A 23,440-nucleotide genomic window follows, 5' to 3' on the forward strand; every position below is an offset into this window, starting at 1 on the left:
GTCCCAGGAACTCACAGTGGAAGGACAGAACCAACTCCTGAAGGTTGTCTTCTGACCTCCACATGTGTGCTGTGTCATGTAGATGCCTGTACACACACACACACACACACACACACACACACACCTAAATAAATAAAATTCACAATGGCAATAATGTCAGTAACTAACACAAATAACGTCCTGAACTTGTTGGTTAGTTTTTTTGTCTCGGTGGGAAAGAATCTGAGACAACAATGTAAAGGAGAAGGATTTATTTTGCCTCATGATTCCAGGTCCTGGTCACTCTGTGGCTCCTGGGTCTGAGAGAGGGTGGCAAGGCATAAACACCACCACAGCAAGGATTCCCTGGTGGAACAAACAAACTCACCTCCAGGTTTACTGGAGGAGGCTGGAGACAGAGGAAGAGGTCGGGGACTAGGGATGGGCTTTCAGAGCATGGCCCTAGCAACCCACTTCCTTCAATCTGTCCTCATCTTCCACGGCTTCTACCATCCCCCAACACCGCCCCCCCATTTATGAATCAATCAATGCATTAATCCACTGTGTAGGTCATTAGACCCTAGTAATTAGGTCCTCATGACCCAAATACTTGACACAAGTCTATCAGCTGTTACCACAGGAGCCTTTGGAGGATATTTGATTCGAGTCACAACATGATCAAATTCTGAATGCTGATAACTCATTTGATCTTCATAATAATTCTTTTAAAAATACCATTATGCTAATTTAGTTGTAGAAGCAGAGGGACAAGAGTCACTAATTGGCTCCCTTCCATAAGGTGTCAAGACTTGTAAACGGCTGAGCTATTGCTGCCTAGAAACATACAGTGTGCTCATTAGGAAAGCTCAGCTTCAAGGCAGTCTTTCCCAATTAGCCTGCACATCAGGCCTCACTGGGCTGGTCTGACTCTGCAGCAGAGATCTTCACCACTCGGTCCATTTTTAGGGGCTTAGTTCAAGTTTAAAGGCCAAGTCATAGCTGTTGCAAGTGACCTTAGAAATCATCCAACCCGGGGTTTCCCAATCTCTGAACTATTGACATTCTGATTTGGACAGCTCTCTCCTGTGGGGACTGTCCTAAGCACAGTAAAGTCTTGAACAACATACCCAGCCTCTATTCACTAGATATTCACTAGATGCTAGCAGCAGCCTCCATTTGTGTAAAAGAAAATTTATCAAACAGCAAATAAGGAAATAGGAGGTGTTGGAAAGGCACCAACCCTCCCCTGGTTGGGAACCACTGACCCAAACGACTATTTTACAGATACTGCAGTTGGGATCCAAAGAGAAAAACTAACTTGTTTAAAGTAGCAAGCGAGGGAAAGGCTAGAATTTATGCTATTGTGCAACATTCCCTGACAACGTACGTGTGATAGTATGGGACCCAGAGAGGCAGATTCAGTATCCATTTACAACCAGGCAGAGAAAACCTACTGGACAGACCTAACTGCATGAAGATGATAAGCAGTGAAGGGCTACTCAGGCAGCAAGCAGTGAAAACAAGAGAATGCTGGATGGACCACGTTTCTGCTCCAGGACACGAGCAAATTCAGGTTCATCCACCCAGACTGAAAGTATGCTCTTTTTATTAGCAGGCTCAAAACGGGTCCGTGAATGCATTGTGTAAACCATAAAGCTCTAATAAACATCAGGCATCATTAAGATAATCAGGAATGCGATCATTCTATTCATAGCAAAATTTCTCAGAAAAGTATATATGGGAGCCTTCATCCCTGAACTTCCCAGTTTTTGGGAGGGAGAGGAGCAGGCAAAGAGACTCTCCTCTCGCCGAGTGCCCCACTGTTCCCCTAAATCTCAGACAGTCAGGGATCGATCGATCGGGTCACCACTTCGCACAACTAATACAACTAGCCAGAGCGGCAGCCCCGTACTCAGGCCCTTCAAGCTCCTCCCTCCGGCCGCCGCCCTAAAAGAGGCGGACCCTTCCCTCTCCAAGCCTCCCTGAGCATCCCGGAGATTCCCGAGCTTTTCCGATCCCTTCCCGACCTCCCGCGGGCTGCCCGCGCGGAGGCGGCGGCATTGCCGAGGGGCGTAGCCACGCCCCCTCGCCACAGCCTCCTCTCGCGCGGGCGGCCCGAGTCCCACACATCCAGGTCCCTCCCTCGCTCCGTCCTTTCTCTCTCCCCGCCTTCCCGGCGCTGCCACAGTGGCGGGATTGAGGATCCCGACCAGTGAGGTGCCTGCGGCTTCGCGCTCCTCCTCCTCCCAAATAAACAGCCCTCCCCACGCCGGGAGCCCGGGCCGCCCCCTTCCTCGCGCAGCCGGCGAGTGGTGAGGGAGCGCGGGACCGAAGGACCAAGGGACCGAGGGAGCGGCGCACGCAGGTCTGAGCGAGTGAGCGAGCGGCCGGCCGGCGCGAAGCCGGAGCAGAAACCGGAGCCGCAGCCGAAGCCTGAGTCGGAGCGGTACCGAAGCCGAAGCCGAAGCGGGACTCCGGGCCGGCGCGCACGCACGCACGCACGCGGGGGGCGGGGCCGGCGCGCGCCCGCTTGTCGCGACTGTCGGCTCCTAGGCCCAGGGGGAGGTGGCCTGTCGCGGGTCGCCCGGCTCCCGGAGGCGAAGGGGGCGCGGGCGGATGGCGGAAGGCGGCCAGCCGCAGCAGCAGCCGCCTCAGCTTGGGCCCGGTGCCGCTGCCCGGGGCATGAAGCGGGAGTCGGAGCTGGAACTGCCGGTGCCCGGAGCGGGGCCAGACGGACCCGAGCCCGGCGTGAGCAAGCGGCCGCGCACCGAGGAGGCGGCCGACGGCGGGATGCAGGTGACCGCGCGGGACGGGCGCCCGGTTACGGCGGGCCGCTGCGGGCTCGGGCCTTGGGGCGCCGGGTGGGCCTGGCTAGAGAGTGGGCTTGGGGCCCGGTGCAGGGGCTGCGCCCATAAAGGGGCCCCGGAGGCAGCGCGAGGGAGTGGGGTTTTCCTTTTGGAGTTGGGAGATTGATCAGGATTGGGATGCAGTCTGTTTCTTAAGCCCGTCCCCAGTTCCTCGAGAAGTTGGGGCGTCCTGGATCTGTTTGTCCAGAGGAGAACTGTTGGGCCGAGTCGAGAGCGGTGGAAGCTAGTGGGCAAGCTCCCGAGAAGGGGGCGCCTTTTGGTTTACTCTGGGCACATTGGGATGGGGAGAGGGGAGCGGCATGTGGAGGACAGACTGAAAAGCCAGCCGACTAACTCCTGGAGAGAGCCTGAAGGGGATGTGGCTTAGCTTGTGGAGTCCCGAGAAGTCCGCGGAGTTTGGTAGTGTGGAGGGACCGTGTTGCTCAGTCTCATTAATTTTGTGCAGCATGTTAGTAAGTCTGAAGAGGGACACCAGCAGGCATGCTTTACCCGTTGCATTCTTTATTCGTAGGACGAGTTCCTTAGTGTCCCGGGGTAGAAAATAAAATTTATAGGGTTGTTAGGAGACTGGTTTCTGAGTTGTGGCCTCAAGGGTAAGCTGACTGATGAGGGGTTGACTTAGTTTGAGGAAGGGTATGAATCCTTTATAGGCTTTAGGATTTAGTCTCTGTTTAGAAAATATTAGCTATGATATGGAGGGGCTCACCCAGCAGCAATGGGATGCTGTTAAATTCTTTTAGAACCATAGAATGTTTGAGATGGAAGGGGCCAGAGATACCCATCTTCTTTTCTGCCAGGAGTTCTCAGTCTAATAGACTTGGAAGAGTTATGCAGAATGGCTTATGTGCACTTTCAGTGAAGTCAGTACTTTGCTTTTTTTGTGTGTGTGTGTGGTGGGAAAGGGTGTGCTCAAGTTCCAGCATGTTTTAACAACCTCCTTTTTTATAGATAGGGAATTAGAAGTCCAGAGCAGACAGTGGCTTGACTAAAGCCACCCAGTTAGCTGGTTCTAATTCCTGTGCTCTCCCTATTACACCACTCTTGGGAATCTCTGCAGTGCTCAAAGACTTCCCATGCTCTGCCTGACTTCCTGTGGCAGCGAAGGAGCTGTACTTAAAGCCTGGCATGTTTGCTGTGTGCCTCTTGTCTGCTTTGCAGAATCCACCCTCTTACCTACCTCTGTTGGTTAAAAAAGACTCCCTTGGTGTTTATTTTTGAATTCTTTTGTTTGCTGGCTTTTATTTCCTGTTGAAGAAGTCTGTCAGGCAGAGGGATTGTGAGGTCAATCTCAGAGCCTCAGAAGAATGGGGAGACAAAGTGAGGTGTGTTAGCACTGGATGACAGAGAGGCCGTGGGTGGGCATATTCACTTGGTGTGTGTACACATAGGAGTACACACAGTGTGGTCACTTTCTCTGTGTTAGTCTTAGTTAATAGTTCTCTTTGCTTTCACATTCTTTTGCCTGGGGTCTGTTATTTGCTGACTGCTTTTACATTGGCTAAGGGTAGTGATTCTTGGGAATGGAGTAATGCATAGGGACTTTGGGATGTTCAGAGGAAGGGTGAATTAAGTCCTTTGGAAGAATTATTTTACTCTGTATATTTATGGATATTCTTTACTTTTCCCTGTTTTTGAGACAGGGCCTTATTTGTAGCCTAGGTTGGTCTTGAACTCCTTGTGGTAGCTGAGGGTGACCTTGAACCCCTGGACTCCTGACCTTCCTGCTTCTACTAGTAGATTTCTGAGATAACAGACGAGTACCACCACACCCAGCTCATTATTGTAGTTTTTGCGCCACTTCATACAGGTATTAATACCATCATTGACTTAGTCCTCCCTCTGTTTTTAACTAGCTCTATTATCCTGGGGAAAACCCACTTTTTGGGACCTCTGTTTTTTTATTTAGAAAAGTGTTTGTATAAAATGATTTCTAGGTTGCCTTCTTAAAAAACATAAGCCAAGTTTCCTTTCCTAACTGTGCATGTGATTGGGGCAGGGAGACAAATGAATGAAAAGTTAAACAAAAAGTGGGTGTGTAATTCTTTAGTGTTTACCCAGCAGTTGTGACACTCTTAGGCACTGTTTTGTTTGTTTGTTTTGTTTTTGAGGCTGCATCTCTCTATCTAGTCCTGACTGTCTTGGAGCTTGCTGTGTACACCAGGCTAGCTTTGAATTTGGAGATTTTCCTGCCTTTGCCTCCTGAGTGGCGGTGTTTTGGCACTGTTTTAACACTAGAGGATATATAAAGAAATCCTACTTTTATTGAATAGCCCATGGAAAGAGACATATCAGCAGTTTTTGTTAGCTTGTGAGAAAATTGAGCAGAGAAACAGACAACTTTAGAGGTAGTGCAGGAAGGTCTCTCTATAGGTGACCTTTGAAATGAAGATGTGGTTCATTCAGAGGTTTTAGGGAAGAGGATTGAGGCCATTCAGTGGTTTAGGGAAGAGGAACCCAGAGGGCTGAGACACTGGGAGAGAAGCAGCTTGGTGTGCTGCACAGGAGGCCAGTGTAGGTGGGACAGAAGGAGCAGGTACAGGCCTTGTCAGGAGATAACAGCAGCACTTTAGACGGGCCTGGAGGCTCTATGTAAGTACCTTATTGTCATACAGGCATTTTAGTGTATGGCTTTCTCTAGGAGTGTATATTTTTCTCATATCTGAAAGACAGCTGGAGTCTTTCTGAAGTCATACTTGGTCTTTGAAGACTTACCTACAGCATAATTGGCACTAATCAGACTCTGTTTTTGCCTGCTGGTATATTTATACGTACTTAAGTTTCATCTTTTATTGTCATCAGAGGCTTTTTGTGCCCACTTCCTTAAACTGTAAGCGTTTACAAGGCAGAAATTGTGTTTCCTTTGTTTATTCTTCATAATACCTGAGTTTATAATAAACGTTGAATGTCTGTTAAGTTGAAGCTGAAATTTACCACTTAAAAATAACCTAGGGATTAAATTAATCATGAGATTCCTGAGTAAAGGGACCATCATAAAATTACTCAGTGCCCTAGAGTGCAAAGGATTAACTCCCCCCCTCCCCCCCAGAATGCAGTAGTTGACTGAGTTAATTCTACTTACTTAATGGAACTACAATCCTAAACTAGGTTCCAAGACTGAGTCTTGTTGGATTGGCCCACTAACTTTTGGACATCATTATTTCCAAAGTGGAATTCTGGGGCTCCAGAGTCTGGGCTTGTGCTATAAACCTTCAGTTCAGGAGGAACTCTGGGGAGAGAGGAAGACAGTGTTCTCTAGACCAGTACACAGAAGCCCCATGAGGGGAGAAGAGGCTACTTAGCCTGGGGAAGAGTAGGGAAATAGAGAAACCTGGACTGTGGAGTTGGAGGAAAGAGATGGGATTGGTGTGAAATTGAAGCATGGGTGAGAAATGTGGCTATTAAAATTGGGGCCTGGAGGGCTGGAGAGATGGCTCAGAGGTTAGGAGCACTGCCTGTTTCTCCGAAGGTCCTGAGTTCAATTCCCAGCAACTACATGGGGGCTCACAACCATCTGTAATGAGATCTGGTGCAGAATACAGTATATATAATAAATAAATAAAAATTTTAAAAAAATTCTTTAAAAAAAATGGGGCCCGGAAATAGTTCCTGTCCTTACTGGAAAGCTGAGTGTGTGGCATGAATAGAGGTCAGCCCATCCTCTCACTTCTAGCAAGGCTGATAAGGAGACGTGGAGGTTTTACCAAGCACACCAAGGAATTCTTTGGGTCATCCTTTCTAGTCATTGCAAACAATTGAATCATCAAGAATTGTGATTTTATGTAACCTTCTAGGAATTTGGCTCTAGTATAGGGTAAGATGTTTCTTAATTATTACTTATAACCTTCAGCAAAAGTCTTTATGGCAGTGGAAATTTGCTATGTGATGATTTTGCGGCTTAGTAACTGCTTCTGACCATAGTCATCAATCTAGAGTAGCTGAGTGAGTCCAGCAGTGTGAACAACTGTGGTGTACAAATGTGGTGTGCATATAAGTGCATACACATTGGGAGTGAACCTAGGGCCTCATATATGGCTGGTACTTACTTGCCCTACCACTGAGCTTCATCTGTAGTCTGTGAGAGTTGCGTGCTTTTTTTTCTTTTTTTGTTTTTCCAGTACTGGAGAGCAAACCCTTGATCATGCTTGGCAAGCATTTTACCATTGAGCTACATTCCCAGTCCTGTTTTTACTCTATATTTTGTGATAGTATCTATTACTCTGCTTGGGCTGGCCTCAGACTTTCTGTGGCCTAGGCAGGCCTGCTGTCTTCTGAAGTCAGTCTCTTGAGTAGTTAGGACTACATGCAGATCCTGGCCCTCAGGTGTAGCTCATGTCTTAGTGACTCTAGTAGTAGGGAGGCTCTTTCTGGTCTTGGGAGGGCTCCCAGGTATCCTGTGTGTGAATTTGGTGTCCACTGAAGTCGTGGATCTTTCTATTTGCTCGTTTCTGGGTTGATTCCTTCTAGGTGGGTATGTGTTTGGACCCTCGCTTGGGTTTTTGGTTCTGAAGCTGGGCATTGTGCTACTCTCAGTAAAGTTACTCAATAACATGCTTTTCTTACAAGTAATTTTGTGGATAGTATCTCATGTAAGTGACTTAAACCTTACTTCTCTCTGCCTTAGTTTTCTTAGGCTGCGACAACAGACATTTTTATCTGACAGTTGTGGAAGTCCAAGACGGTGCCAGCCAGAGGTTTGGGACCCAGTGAGGGTCTGCTTCGGGGCTTGCAAATAGTGCCTTCTGGCTATCTGCCAAGGTGGTCTTTGCTCACTGAGTGCATCAAGGGTAGAGAGAGCCAGAGCTATGCAATGATACTTACCTCAGTGACCCCACCCTCATGCCCTCATCAAATCCTAATACATTCCGGAGTCTCCATCTCCAAATGCTGTCACTTTGGGAGCTAGGGCATCTACTGAAGTTTGAGGACTCATTCAGGTGGAGAAAAGTGAGGCATGGTCAAGGGGAAAAAAAAATCACTGAGTTTTTTATTTTTGTTTTGTTTTGCTTTTGAAAAATTTCCTTTCATGTATGACTTGGCAGCCCAGAATGTAAACCTGGGGATGTATTTGAGTCACAGGTAGAGTTATTCTTCTGGGTAACTCAGGCTGAGGGGATCGTGTCTTAGCTTCCTCTCGTCTCCCAGCCAGCTTGTCAGTCTTTTCCCTATCTCACTGACATCTGAACATAACCTGAGTTAACTAGAGATTGAACTTTCATGTTATTGTGAAGCAGACTAGTGCGGACAGGCCTCAGGATTACAGGATGAGGGGAAAGCAGGGCAGAAGCCTTACTGTAAACATGCATGGTGATGCGCCAGTGATGTCTCAGGCCTTTAGTAGCTGTTGGGCTTTAATTGCAGAAACAATTGTTTAGTGAGCGGATTTGTTTGAATTTTTGCTATATGTTTGCGAACACAACATCATAAACGTCTTTATTCTGGTGCACACTTAAACTTCAAGTAGAGACAAGAGGGAGAGAACTGTAGAGATGGTGGGCATGAGATGGCAGCCCCTGGAGCATGAGCCGGGCAGATGGAGCGAGGCATGGCGAGTGCTTGCCGTGTTTAGGTGGCCCCTAGCAGTATTGAGTTTCTTATTCTTTTTCCCTGCCGCCCCAGTCGGAGCAGGCAGCTTACATGGCTAAGGTTTCATTATCTAATCCATCACAGATCAGCTTGAATAAGCCCATTGGCCGATGCTGATCCAGTTAGGGTAGTGCAAAGCTGCTTGAGCCAGGATTGGGACAAAGCGGATCAGAACTGCCATGTGAATCCTGCGCATATTTCTATAATTTGGATTGGCAAAATGGTTTGGGAAATCAACTGAGAGAGCAAGGGAGCAGCAGGGTGTTTCTTCCCCACCCCCTACATATTATCTTAGGGACCCTGAGGGCAGTGTGTGTGGAGGGTACATTTCTCTGTAGTATGGCTAAGTTGCTTTGATTATTTGAACCTGAACGTTAAAAAAATAATTTTTTTAGATTTGTTTATTTTACATTATGTATATGAATGTTTGTTTGCCTGTGCGCATGTATGTGTAGCACATGTGCCTGTTGTGTCTCCTGGAATTCGGGCCACAATATGGGGACTGGGAATGGGAGTAGCAAGTGCTCTTACCCTGTGAGTCATCTCTTTAGTTCCTAAGCCTGAACGTTTTTGATTATTAATGTTTGGGAGTCATCCTTTTAGCACCATTTGGGGATTACATTTGTTATCATCTAATTGCCTGTTTTTTTCTGGGTGATCCCTTATCTGAGACTTTAAAGGGTTCCCTCCTCCTTTAAAAGGGGAGAGCCTGTTATTACCAAGCTGGCTGTCTAAACATTTGTTATCAATATATTTTACTGGTGGTGTGGTAAACACCCCTGGAGTCTCCCCTGTTTGGATTTGAGTCCTGGCTTCTCCACTTACCATCCCTTGGCAAGGTCCTGAGTGCTTTCCCGTGTATCTGTGACCTGGGAGAGTTAATGCTTATGAGCTGCTACAATGAGTAACTGAGATTATTTAAAGTGCCTATCAGTGCTAAACGTTGATTCCCAGCTCTCCTTATATCCTGCTGTACAGCACTCAGTAAGTTCCTGCTTACTGCTTGATCAGCATAGAGTGGTTAATGTGCTTCTGATTGATTAAGTGCCAGAGTTGGGGACTTAGAGATGAGCTGTGTGTCAAACTGGGAAACCTCATTGCTCTATATTCAGGAGGAGGAAGAGAATGAACCTGGCATTAAGGTGTGTGTGTGTGTGTGTATGTGTCTGTCTGTGTGTGTTGGGGGGGAGCTTCATTCTTTGTAAGAAGTGAAGGCTACTGAAATATCTTGGTTCTTGCTGGGGTTGAGGGTAATGTAGCTAGTCTGTAGAATCCAGGGAGCCTTCCTGGGAGGTGGGTGACAGGTTGGTTGTTGTTCTTCCAGAGGACCTGGGATACAGGATTAGTGAAAACATGTTTCAAATCTTTAAAGTTTGTTGAATAACTATGTTGCATTAAGTAGATTGATTTCTGTCTTGTTTGTTTTGTTGTGGCTTGGATTTGTGGAATTGAACAGGGGAACCTCTTTTCTCAGTTATTCAAACCAGCTTCAGACTGTTGATTGGAGTGACTCCCCAGAAGCAGATCTACTGTTAACTCTGCTCAAAATATTGTTGGAACCGTGCTTTCCTCAGAATCATGTCCATTCTCCTGTTTAGCCTTCAAGCCCCTTTTTTTTCTGCACTCAACCTCCATGTCCATATACAGAGACTTGTAGTTTCTGAGAACACCAAGGCCTCCACTTTGTTTCTGTTTCTTTTTCAGGAAACCCCTGCCTCTTTTCTCTACCTCTGCCTCTGCCTCCTTACCCCTTATTTGTAAGGCCCAGTATTTAAGACTTCCCAGAGTGTTAATTGTTCCCGGATGTCTCCTGACTACTTCTATCTACCATGTTTATAGTTTTGTTAGTTGGTTTTTTCTATTTTCTTTTGGTATGCATATGTGTGTGCTTTGTATGCACATGTGTATGTGTGTTTGCATGTGTGTGTATGGCGCACATGTGGGTTTGGAAGCCTGAAACTGTCTGTTGTCTCCCATGATCGCTGTCCCTCTTATATACTTACATCTTGTATAGGTAGGTCTTCTGCTGAACCTTGAGCTTGCCTTTTCTGCTAGCCTAGCTAATGAACTTGTTGGGGTCCAGTTCCCCATTTCTGCCTCCCTTTCACTCAGATCATAGGCTGGCTTCCACTCCCACTGACATTTATTTGGGTTCTAGAGATCTGAACTCCAGTCCTCACACTTGTGTGGCAAGCACTTTACCTCCCTCCCCCCAGCCATCTCCTCAGCCCCTGTTATAGGACTTTCTAGATTTAACATTTGATCAAATGTCCACACCTCCTCTCCTGCCTAGCCTGTGAAATTCTTAGGGGTCCATAAGACTGTACCTGTACCTGCCCCAAGTGGCCAAGGAACTGTTCTTGTAGAAGTGAAGATTTTTCTTCTGTTTCTCAGTTGTGGATCACAGATGGCTTTAATAGTTTCCCCAGATTTTCCCTGAGGGTCTGGCCCTTAGTGTCTGCCTTGCAGCTCCTGTGAACAGCTGGGTGTTGCATGCTCTGTGTGTTACTGGATCTCTCCATTGGTATAGGGTTAAAGGTGAGAAAAGACTTTCTCAGAACAGAAGCTGGGGTGGAGTTGAACAGCCAAATGTGTCAGGTGGGCATGGCAACCTGATATTTGGTTTCCTGTACTCAGATGTTAATTGACTGCACGTGTGTATGTGTAAAAGCTCCTTTGTAATAGTGTGTCAAGGAAAACAGGAGCCACACCAGTGAGAAGGGCATTTAGAAGTAACATGTCAGGCTCAGTGGAGCAGCCTGTTGACTTGCCTTTTACCATGCTGCCCAGAGAGTGTGGAGGGCTGTGGTTGAGTTGTATGGCAACAGTTGCCACAAGATTACCTCATCAGTTTCATTAGATACTGTAAGGGGTCCAGGAAGATTAGTAAGTGGAAACATTTTATATACCCCCCCCCCTTTTTGGGCTAGTGTAGCAGCTCTGGTTGTCCTAGAACTCTCTATGTAGACTAGGCTGGCCTCTGACTCACAGAGATCCACCTGCTTCTGCCTCCTGAGTGTACCACCATGCCTACCTGCATGTTTGTCTTTTAGATCACTCATGTTGTGTATGTTTGAAAATGAGGAAGCTTGGCACATTTCTTTAAATCTCAGCTTTGGAGGTAGATTCATAGAAGAATTTTACACACATTTTCTTCTGACCCTTGTTCTCTGTTTTCACTTGGAGCTACTCGTTCCTTTATAACTCTGGCTTGCTTTTCATCTTCCAGACTTCCCTGGTTAGTATAATAGAGGCTTCTTGAGGGCTAGTGGTCATGCTACGTGTTTCCTGGCTTTTTAGCTTCTGAGTGGATGCAGCAGGTTCTAAGAGGAAGAGGGAGAACAGCTACAGCACCTCTTCCTTTTGTCGTGTCTTGCACTGTGTGGCATCTAGAAATTTTATGATTTCATGAGTATCCATGGTAAACACCATCACAAAGTTGGTAATATTCTTGAATTATCAAAGATAGTGGTTGGCTGATAGCATTAAGAACCTGCTTTTCCAAGGGAGGAAGCTGAGTTTTTAAGATGGGTGTGTTAAATCGTACACATAGGTTCCTTCCTTTTTAAAGGACCCAAGTCCCCAATAACATTCTTGTATATGAGGTCTTTCCCATATAGAGGCTGCTTCCTTGTTTTCTCTTTTGTTGAGGAAAAGCACTTTTGCTTTGGGTATTAGGCTTTATTCCAGGCATATTTTTTTTGTTTATTTGTTTGTTTTTGATATGGGGTATCTCTCTAGCCCTGGCTGTCCTGGAACTCACTGTGTAGACCAGACTGTCCTCAGACTTTCAGAGATCCGCCTGCCTCTGCCTCCCAAGTTCTAGGACTAAAGGTGTGCACCACCATTCTTGGCATTTATCACATTTTTTTAAAAATTATTTATTTATTATGTATACAATATCCTGTCTGCATGTATGCCTGAAGGCCAGAAGAGGGCACCAGACCTCATTACAGATGGTTGTGAGCCACCATGTGGTTGCTGGGAATTGAACTCAGGACCTTTGGAAGAGCAGACAATGCTCTTAACCGCTGAGCCATCTCTCCAGCCCGCCATTTATCACATTTAAAGGGGACATTCTGTTTATTTTTCTTTCAGGCTGCCTTGATTTTTTTTTTCCTGATCCCAATTGGAAGTAACACAAGCAAAGGATGATTACATCCTTGCTCTAGATACTAACATTTTGATTACCTCTGGCTCATATTACTCATTGCTCATTGTAGATATCTTTTGGCTCCCTTCTGTGCATAGGTCTGTAGCTGCTTCCTAACATGTTAAATAGGTCATTTTGCTCTAACAATTTGGCCTTGACCGGCAGTGGTGGCGCACGCCATTAGTTCTAGCACAAGCACTTGGGAGGCAGAGGCAGGCGGATCTCAGTGAGTCTGAGGCCAGCCTGGTCTACAAAGCGAGTTCCAAGACAGCCAGGACTGTTACACAGAGAAATCCTGTCTTGAAAAACTAACAAAGCAAAACAAAAGCAATTTGGCTTTGAGTTGCTTGTTTTACAGTATTAGTGATCACTTGGTTTCTTGGGCACAACCTGCCTTCAGACTCCTGTTACTGTGTGGGATGGTAGTCACTCAGAAAGGTGCTTATCAGGACCATTAATGATTTTTGTCAACTGGCTAAAAATGCTGTGATGATAGATGACCCTGTGCGTGTCTGTGTGTTTGTGTCTCATGTTTACTTACGTCACACTAGGCTTTGCCTTTTAGCCATGGAAAGCCTATTTTAAGCATTCCTTGATATCCTTGGGTTTAGTTGTAGGCTCATTTACTTTATTTGGATTTTAACTTTAGTGTTAGTTTAGACAGTTAGTAAAAACTTAACTTGATTTAACAGTATCTTTCCAGAGCTTGATCAAGCCTAAACAATTTATCTAGTTTAACATGTTTTAAGCAAAGCAAATTGTTTAAATTAGAGTATCCAAAACTGTATTCTGTTGATCTTTGAGAAACATAATAAATATCATTTTTTAAAAAGGCAGATCACTCTGGGAATTAGAGTTAAAAAGATAGAACTGCCATACTGTACATTTCAAAGCAGATTGCAGGTTTTTTTGTTTTTTTTTTTTTTTTTGAGATAGGTTTCTGGCTGTCTTGGAGATTGCTCTGAAGATCAGGCTGGCCTTGAGCTCACAGAGATCCTTTTGCCTCTGCCTCTCCCTCTGCCTCCTGAGTGCTGGGATTTAAAGATGTGCATCACCACTGCCCAGTGGTGGATGTGAAGTCTTATACAGGGTTTCCAAACTGGCTTAACGAAGTCTGGATTTGTGCCCAGGGTTTCTACTTCTAAGTTAATTCCTGATTCCTGATTTTATAAACAGAACATGAAATGAAATGCCTCCCTCTCCTGGTGAGTCCCATCTGCCCCAGATGTGAGCACACTGTAGTCAACATTTGTTTTTGGAATCCTACATTTTCTTTTTCTTTTTTTTATTGAGCTATATATTTTTGTCCACTCCCCTCCCATCCTCTCCCCTCCACTTCTACACTCCTCCATGATCCGGTCCCCATGCTTCCAATTTGCTCAGGAGATCTTGGCTTTTTCTACTTCCCATGTATAATAGATCCATGTATGCCTATCTTAGGGTCCTCTTTGTTGTCTAGGTTCTCTGGGATTGTGAATTGTAGGATGTTTTTTTTTTCTCTTTATGTCTAAAACCCACTTATGAGTGAGTACATATGACATTTGTCTTTCTAGGTCTGGGCTACCTCACTCAATATGATGTTTCTAGATCCATCCATTTGCCCGCAGATTTCAAGATGTCATTTTTTTCTGCTGTGTAGTAGATCCTATATTTTTCATTTGCTCTACTAGAGTGTAAATGCTTTTACTATGACAATGTGAGTGTTCTGCCACGGTTTCAGGTGTGGGATGCTCTTCTCAGTCCCCGATTACAAGACTAGAATGGGCCTTACACAGCCCTTAGCTGGTGACTGAGCTTCTCCCCTGTGCCACGTATGCAGTTTCCAGTGCCAGGGAATAGTCATAACTTACCAAATGTTTATTGAAAACAGATCAAACTGTGTGTATCTCTAGACATCTCTCAATGCTCACATCCCTGAATCTGAAGCATGTATGCTTCCTAAAGTTGCATGTAGTGGTTATGAAACTTGGTGTGTTTGTAAAAGGCTTCCCCACAGGCCTTAGCCAGTCTCTATAGCGCAGTCCTAAAAGGTAGGACTAGGGAGAGACAAACTGAGAGTCCTTTGCCAATCTAGAGGCTCTTTATCAAGGCCTTTTTTTTTTTAATTTATTTTATTTATTTATTATGTATACAATATTCTGTCTGTGTGTATGCCTGCAGGCCAGAAGAGGGCACCAGACCTCATTACAGATGGTTGTGAGCCACCATGTGGTTGCTGGGAATTGAACTCAGGACCTTTGGAAGAGCAGGCAATGCTCTTAACCTCTGAGCCATCTCTCCAGCCCTATCAAGGCCTTTTAAGTTTTGTTGTTCCATAGGAATTACTGGCATGACAGATTAAAAATGGAGCAATAGGTACTTCTTTGTCCTTGAATGCCACATGATTTAATATTGAAAGCATTTCTCCCTCCTTCAGGTTCCCAAGTGCTGTGATCAAGGGTGTGTCCACCAAGCCTGTCTCAAAAACATTTCCAGTGATGTTGCTTTAGTGTAGAACTTGAAGGCAGCACTGAAACCCAGTTTTTTTCCTATGTTATTTGGATACAGCTTGGGTCTTACCAAGTCTTATGTCAGGGCTTTGTGTGTTTATCTTGGTTTCCTGTGGTTTAGATTTGTGGGAAGCTACATGAGATCACTGGTTGTGGTGTGTCTGATGGGCTGGTTTTGTTGTTTTGTCTCAGAATTATCTCATTTCTAATTGTTGATTGAATGATGAACTAACAGCACATCAGTTAGGAGATTGATCATAAAAGGCAAAATAAAACCATTAAGACCAAAGGTTTGGAAGGTAGCTTTTCCCAGCCCTTGGCTTAGTTAGGGGGAATAGTTCATGTACTTAATAATTTATTTTTGGGACAAGGTCTCATTTTGTAGCCCTGGCTGGCCTGGAATTCATTATATTGACCAGGTTGACCTCAAATTCAAGAGATCTGCCTGCCTCTGCCCACTGAGTGATGAGACTGAAGGTGAATGCCGCCATCCTGATAAACCTACAGTATATCCACATGGTTACTATTCAGAATACACAGAGATTAAGGAGTAGAAAGTCTGCCTTCTGCCAGCTTTCTGTTCTCTACTGGGGTAACTGTTGCGGTGGTGATTGTGGCTTCTCCACAACAGACAGTTCCTATATATTTCCTGACAACGCTAACATAGGACTAATCCTCAACTCTGTTTGATTGCTTCTTTTCTCTTTTTGGGCATACTCTTCTGCCAGTTTGACTACCCTTCCCCCCATCTATTTGTTAGCTTTCTAGAATTGAGATGGTTTTGTTTTGGTCTTTTCAGATAACCATATCTGTGTGTCTAGTGTGAATGAGTGATTAGTCCTGGACTTTATTTGGTTCCATGTTTTTGTTTTTTTTTTTTTTTTCTGGAAGTAGAAGCACAAGGCCAGAGACCTAAATTGCACCTTTATCCTTGACTGTTGATATCCAGAGAGTTGTTGGAGTAAAAGACAAGTAGCATCAGCTTTCTCCCTTCCCAACCAGCTGTTTCGGGTTGCCTGTCTCTGTACTAGTAGAGCAAGCTGTGTGTTAGATAGCCCATTTGTCATTGAGCTGGTTCCTCATGGTCCTCAGGATCTGCCTTGAGTCACTGCACTTGCAGTCTCACTGCAGTGGTTTTATTTCATATGGCATCTTTTGTAGATCAGACATCTCTCAGATACCCAGGCTTATTTTGATTGAATGTCACTGCCATGTAGTGTAATTCGGTGTTGAGCTGTGGGAAAAGGTTTAATTGGTAGTAGATGTTCGCATCTCAGCAACCATAATTGCCATTCACTGCATGTAACACCTGTTTTTGGAAGGCCCCAGGTTGATGTTCTTTCCTAGAGTGTGGGTTCTGCGTAACTAAGGCCTGAGGGAAAGTAAAGAGGTACTGCTAGGGGCTGGAGAGATGCTCAGAGATTAAGGGTATTGGCTGCTCTCCCAGAGATCCTGAATTCAATTCCCAGCAACCACATGGTGGCTCACAACCATCTAGAATGAGATCTAGTTCCCTCTTCTGGTGTGCAGGCATACATGCAGGCAAAGCACTCTATACATAATCAATCAATCAATCTTTTTTTTTAAAGGTACTGCTAGGCAGATCTCTGAGTTCGAGGCCAGCCTGGTTTACAAGAGCTAGGATCTAAAACTACAGCGAATCCCTATCTCAAAAAACAAACAAATAAATAAATAAATAAAGGTGCTGCTCAACATACAGGAAATATTTTGCTTCCTGGATGGTAGAGGATTAGATTTCAAACTTTGGCTTGATTCTAGCTTGACTACTTTACAGATCAATTCATTTAAAGATGGGAAAGAACTGTTGTACTTCATTTTGAGACAAGTTTCCTCTGTGTAGTCTTGGAACTCACTATTATGTAGACCAGGCTGGTCTTAACTCACAGATTGGACTGCTTCTGCCTCTTGAAGGCTGGGATTAAAGGCAAATGCTGCTATGCCTGATGAACTGTTTTTGAGTTGGCTTCTGTAGGAGGCCTTATTCCCATGAGGAAGAATGTATAGAGGACCAACATCCCAGTAGCCTGGAAAACGAGAAAGAGGCCAGTGTGCCTTCCTCTCCAGATGGAGGTCAGCCTCTCCTCAGTCCAGGCTCATCACATAGTCATTGTGACCTCTAAGGCTCCTCAATGGGTGAATCAGGTTTGCTCTGTCTTACTGGCCTGAGTCTTTTGCCTCAACAGTGAATGGAAGCAGACAGGGCACCAGATGCTCTGTTGTTTCACCTATTGCTCTTTCCTTCACACCCAGTGTAAGGTTTCCAGGCATTTGTGCAACCTGATAGCAAAAAGCGCCTGCTGTAGCAGTCTAGAGATGGGTTGGCAGGGAGATCAGGTTACTCTGTGATCTTGATAAGAGCCATCGATCTAGGTTGGTGGCTGCTGGAGGTGGGGGCTAAGCTGCCAGTGCTGTCACCAGTGGGAAAGGTGATGTGAGCCTCTTCACAATCTGTAGAATGTCCCCCAGTTAGCCTAACAGGCCTAGCCAGTATCTCTAGGGAAACAGCACTCATTTGATATGTCGTCTGTCTTACCTTCTGGAGAATGTGGCTTAGGAAATGATGGCATAACATAGACTAACTATAGGGGCCGTGAGGTGCAGACCTAAGGGATAGGGTTATTATTTTTAAAATCTTTACTTCTTAACCTAAAACCAGAATTTGTTTGAATCATGAAGTGGTGGGCACAGTGTCTTGAATTTTCAGTGGGGCAGTGATGTGTGCGTAGACTACTGATGGAGGTAACTCTTTGGTGACATGTATTACCAAATCTGAACATTGTAATAAAATCCTGAGACACCTTCTCTGTCTGATCCGCCTTTGCCTATGTATGGGTATAAGAACAGATACTTAGAAGGCAGTTTGCAGCTTATCAGTTTAGTTAAACATCTACCTCGTGTGGTTCCTTGCGTGGATCTGCAGCCTTCCCAGATAGGAACTGTTAGCTGGGCTTACTGTATCAGAGGGGTTGAGGGGGGACATGTCTTGAGTGGTAAGTTGATGTTTTGGTTCATATAATAATGTAATAATGCCCCCCTTCCCCCAGCTTAGTTCCAGTTAACACCTTCTGATGGTTTGAATGCTAGGCATCAGGGAGGACATTTCCAGCTTGTTCAGTCTACTTTCCCTTTGTTTACTACTGAGGTGTATGGTGCTTTTGCTAATAACATTCTGTAGTTCTGGTGGCCCTAGAGTTGTTTTTTTTTTTAATACAACTCTGGGATATATATATAGTATACAGTGAAAACATTAACTAGTAATAAATCACAAAGACATTTATTTTACAGAGTGAGTTCCAGGACAGCCAGAGCTATATGGAGAAACCCTGTCTTGAAGAACCAAGAAAAAAAAAAGCCATTTTATATCAAAATTTATTAGCGCCCTTTTTCTTTCCTCTCTGAAAAGAAAATTGCTAATGTTTTAAGAACTTTCTTGTTCTTTGCAATATGAGTACATCTCTCAGTTCAGCATGATACTACATTTTAATTCCAACACTGGAGTGGCAGAGGTGGTCGGATCTCTGAGTTGAGTTCAAGGCCAGCCAGGTCTACATTGTGAGGCTGAAAGGTCACATATCTTTCATAAAGATCTATTTGGAAGGCTGGCTCAGTGGTTAAGAGTGTTTCTTCTGCTCTTGCAGAGGACCTACGTTCAGTTTCCAGCACCCACATACATGGCAGCTTACACCACCTGTAACTCCAGTTCCAAGGGCCAAGTGGGAAAGTGGATAATTTATTCTCATTTCTCAAAATAGTATACAATTGAAAACTTACCTTATTTCTGGACTTTTCTCTTTAAAATTTTTAGAGTGTTTGACGGAATAACTGAAGTTTTGGAAGTTAAACTGTATATAAAGGGGACTGATATGCATGCATTGACTAGATGTGCCACTCAGTGTTTGAGCATGCAGCATGAGATTCATGCCAGCACTGCAGAAAGCTTTTATATTTATAATTATAGGAATAATTATAGAACTTCAGATCTGTTAACCTGTATTTGTTATAGAAATGAGTGAAGTGGTGCATTGGAGCAGAGGTTTGCTGGTTCTGCCGTGACAGTCAAGAAGTGGCACTTCTAGTGCCATACAGCTAGCTTAATTTTGTCTTAAATACAAAGTTTTGTGAACACATGGGGTATTTTCATTACTAAGCATATTTATGTAATGTCTGCTATTATGCATAGTTTTATGTATATTTATTATTAGCTATGTCACTTATTGTTGACTGGAAGTGTTTATATGAAGGAATTGGCAAATGCAGAGAAGAATTAAAAATGGAAAATAATGTTAGAGGGCTGGAGAGATGGCTCAGAGGTTAAGAGCATTTCCTGCTCTTCCAAATGTCCTGAGTTCAATTCCCAGCAACCACATGGTGGCTCACAACCATCTGTAATGAGGTCTGGTGCCCTCTTCTGGGCTACAGGCATACACAGAGACAGAATTTTGTATACATAATAAATGAATAAATATTTAAAAAAAAAAGAAAATAATGTTAGAAAATTGAACGTGCATGCAGGTGCGTCATTTAACAGTACAGTTATAAGAGGCCAAGTGCAGGCCAGGCAATGGGCTGAGAAGAAACCAGGTGACTCAGAACTAGTGCATAAGCCTCTGAGGGCATCTACATTTTCATTACATTTGTTGGCATTTTTATGGACAGATGGACTTGGCAGAAGCCTTTTGTTCCCAAAGTTGAGCTGATGGTAGCTTGAGGGGCTCTATGACCTACAGGAGTGGGGTGCAGGTAGCTGGAGGGGCTCTGTGACCTACAGGAGAGAGCACAGGAGTGGGGTGCAGAGTTCTCAAGTGTTCTGCTGGAGCTGTAGTGAAGCATTGAGAGGGAGAGAAAGAAGCAGTCCATTCTAGGCAGAAGCAGTGGCGTGTTAATGGACAGGGCTTGCAAGGCTAGGGTTGGGGCTGACAGTGGGGATTTTCCACAGTGTCATTGACATCCTGAAGACAGCCATCACCTGACCGTCCTATGCCAGTGTTCACAAGCTAACTGAGTGGCTGTTCTTTCCCTCAGGGAGTATGCTCTGTAGTGGGGCTGGTATAGTAAAACTGTAGAAAGCTGCAGCTGGCCATAGAGTGCAGTAAGGTACTTGCTTAGCACTCCCGAGGCCTTGGTTTCCACCCCTGCCCTGCGTCAGGTGTTGCCTCCAGCGGACTCCCCCTTTTCTTCTTTCTCGCTGTCGTCATCATAGAAGAAACTTACCCTCAGTTTGGAATCACAGTTTTGCTCTGTGGAAACAGCTTGAACTTTGTGCTGTTTATTTTTAATTCATCAAAGCCCTTGCTCCTATGCAAGTATAGGTTTTGCATTTCATAGCCTGGGATGCTGCTGCCAGCTCAAGCCTGAGAAACTTTGAGATGCTCCAGAGAGCTGAGTGCTTCATTGCCATAGTGCATGAGTAGGTGCAGCTAGGCAAGTGATGATTTCTGCATGTCCCGGGTATTATTGCATTGTGACAGTCTGCCCTTTCTGGAGAAAGCTGTTCCTTTGGTGCTGAATGTTCTATGCTTTGAATCCACTCAAAGACAAACTTTTCTGAAAAACAAAGCTTGAACTGAACCTGGTCAGAGCCTCTTGAGTTATGAGAGAGGGATTGAAGTCAACTTTTCCAGCTAAAAATAATTTTGCTCACGTTACCAAAAATGGCTCACTAGAACTGCTTTTAAGACACTTGTGAAAGCTTTTAGGTCAAGAAAAAGTTTAGAACACATTTTTAAGAAGGATTTGGCTCTAATTTGCTAAAACTTTTGCCAGGCTGCTTACCCCACAATTGCCTCATGAGACAAAAGCTAGTAAAAAGTGTTCTGCCTTGGATTCAGTAGGGGCCAAATGACTCTTTTGGTTTGTTTGTTTGGTTTTTGAAATGGGGGCTCATGTAGTCTAGGCTGGCCTAGATTTACTTTGTTTTGAGTGTCTCATGGATGTGAGGTTAGGGGAAGAGAGAATTGTAGGTGGTGAGTGCTTTTCCTGGACAGGAGGGAGACTGTACAAGGAGCTACTCTTGGTCTGAGAGCAGTGGTGAACCCTTATATCCCATAAGGGTAAGGCAGAAGGATCACTGTGAGTACAAGGCCAGACTGTGTATCAAGCCGCTGTCTTAGGAATGTAAGCACAGTGCTCATGTGGGCAGCACCTCACTGAATGGGAACTGTAAAGAAGGTGAGCATGCCCATGTGCATGGGTAGCATGTAAATTTGCGAGCCTTTCCATATGTTTTTTTAAATTGTATTTATTTCTATGTGTATGGTGTTTTGCCTACATGTATGTCTGTGTACTGCTTGTGTGCCCGGTGTCTGTAGAGACCAGAAGAGGGTGTAGGCTCCCCTGGGACTGGAGTTGCAGACAGTTGTGAGCTACTCTGTGGGTGTTGGGAATTGAACCCAGGTCCTCTGCTAAAGGATCCAGTGCTCTTAATCAGTGGAGCTTTCTTTTGTGACATGAAAGACAGGGCAGGGAGGTAATAAGGGGATGGGGACAGGAGAGTTGGGAACATAAGGGAGAGGAGAATCTTCTAAAACATACTTTGTTTGCAATGTCATCATTATCTTTCACCCTTTGTATGCTAATTGAAAATTTAAAATAGCTGCAGCAGTAACAACAACAACCACAAATGAAATAGGTTAAAGAGTAGTTGCTCCTCTGTGTAGTAAAGATTTGTGAGAAACTTTCAGGCTTGAAGTCAGGTGGTCTGGATGGCTTCAAAAAAATTTTTTTTTCCAAGCTGGGTAATGGTGGTGCATGCCTTTAATCCCAGCATTTGGGTGGCAGAGACAGGTGGAGTTCGAGGCCAGCCTGCTCTACAGAGCGAGTTCCAGGACAGGTTCCAAAGCTACAGAGGAAAAGCAAAAAAAAAAAAAAAAAAAAAAAAAAAAAAAATCCCCCAAATTTTTATTAGTGTATATGGATGATTTCTGTATGTATGAATGATAGACGTGTGTAGACACACATGCCCTGGTGTACATTGTGTAGGTTAGGATAACTGTAAAATCAATTCTTCCCTTCCACTATTATATGGGTTTAAGGGATCAAACTGAGGCAGGCAGGCTTGCATGGCAAGTTTCCTTACCTGTTGGGCCATCTTGCCAGCCCCGGTTTCTTAAGTTTATCAAACAGACTTAAAAGTCCATGAATGTAGTCTAGTGCCATTACCCAGGACCAAACATTGATCAGCTGCTGAGGGTTTGGGTAGACTAAAGGGGTTGGAGAAAAGAAGGACAGGTGATCTGAGACTGAGATCAGGACATTGCAGGTTTGGGTAGTGATGATTCCTGAGGGTCTGGTGGGTGATCCCTGGAGTGAGGATATATCTGTCAGCTTGAGTGTTGAACAAACAAGATCGAGCATTGAAATCACTAGGCAAGATATATATAGAATGCTTCACAAGTTGAGGAAGTGGAGGTAGATGATGGAGGGCATCGTTGGACTTGGTAATTGTGGAGATGCTGGCATCTAGTGGTTAGAGGGCAGGGTGAGGCTTTACATCTTAAAGAGGCCCTGTCTCAGTCCCACAGGAAAGGGCCATCCAGTAGTTTGGAGGTTGAGACGCTGCACTAACCTACAGAACAGTGGTGATTATAGACAGTAATTTATGAAACTTGATTTTCTCTTCTATTCTGCTGTGTACTGGCTGTGGAGCTCTGGTCACTGCTAGTCTGTGCTTGACAGGCACAGGGACAGTAGATTAACTAGACATTGTCGCTTTCTTGAAGTTTCTTTTTTACTGTCTCATTTTTTAAAAAATTTAATTTAAACATAAAAAAGGAGTATTGCTTTGTAGTTTAGGCTGGTATTGGACTTGTGATCCTCCTGGCTCAGCCTCCTAAGAGCTGGGATTACAGGCATATACCACCACATCCAGTCTTTAAAGTTTGTTTATAATTTCAAATTAACATGTAAATTTGGTTTTACAAATATCCCTTCCACATACACTCTCTGAGATACAAAACCATTGTCACAGTGACCACCACCTCCAATTTCTGCTGGTCCCCTAGAGGTGCCCAGTGTTAGCAGTTTGCTTTGTGTAGCTGAATGACGTGACTGTTGCCTTCTGTATTCTTTCTCTTTCCCATTCTTTTTTGTTTGTTTTCGTTTGGAATTTGAGATGGGGTTTCTCTGTGGAACAGCCTTGGCTGTCCTAGAACTCTCTTTGTAGACCAGACTGGCCTTGAACTCACAGAGATCCACCTGCCTCTGCCTTCCGAGTGCTGGGATTAAAGGTGTACACCACTATTGCCTGATGATTCTTACCCATTCTTATATGGGTAAGAAGTTTAATGCTGAAAATCTCTCCCTAGGTTGCAATTTCTGAAGATCAGGACTGGGAACTAACCTTTTCTTCC

The 23,440-nt window shown here is 44.6% G+C and overlaps 1 protein-coding gene across 20 annotated transcripts in view; it reads left to right on the forward strand.

The window, feature by feature from the left end:
• Nucleotides 1-2,279: 2,279 nt before the first annotated feature.
• The window catches only part of Rbfox2 (RNA binding fox-1 homolog 2), a 238,930-nt gene continuing 217,769 nt past the window's right edge, over nt 2,280-23,440 (forward strand). For 13 of the 20 annotated variants that reach the window (XM_041671947.1, XM_041671952.1, XM_041671957.1 and 10 more), the window contains exon 1: nt 2,303-2,775. In XM_041671947.1, the coding sequence (XP_041527881.1) occupies nt 2,596-2,775 (180 nt within the window). In that variant the 5' untranslated portion in view covers nt 2,303-2,595. Of the gene's footprint in view, nt 2,776-23,440 lie in introns of all 20 variants that reach the window. The other 7 variants (XM_041671953.1, XM_041671955.1, XM_041671960.1 and 4 more) reach the window with 6 other exon arrangements.

This window comes from Microtus oregoni, unplaced genomic scaffold, assembly GCF_018167655.1.
Source record: "Microtus oregoni isolate MIOR12 unplaced genomic scaffold, Mior012 000022F_ref0000154, whole genome shotgun sequence".
Classification (NCBI taxonomy): domain Eukaryota; kingdom Metazoa; phylum Chordata; class Mammalia; order Rodentia; family Cricetidae; genus Microtus; species Microtus oregoni.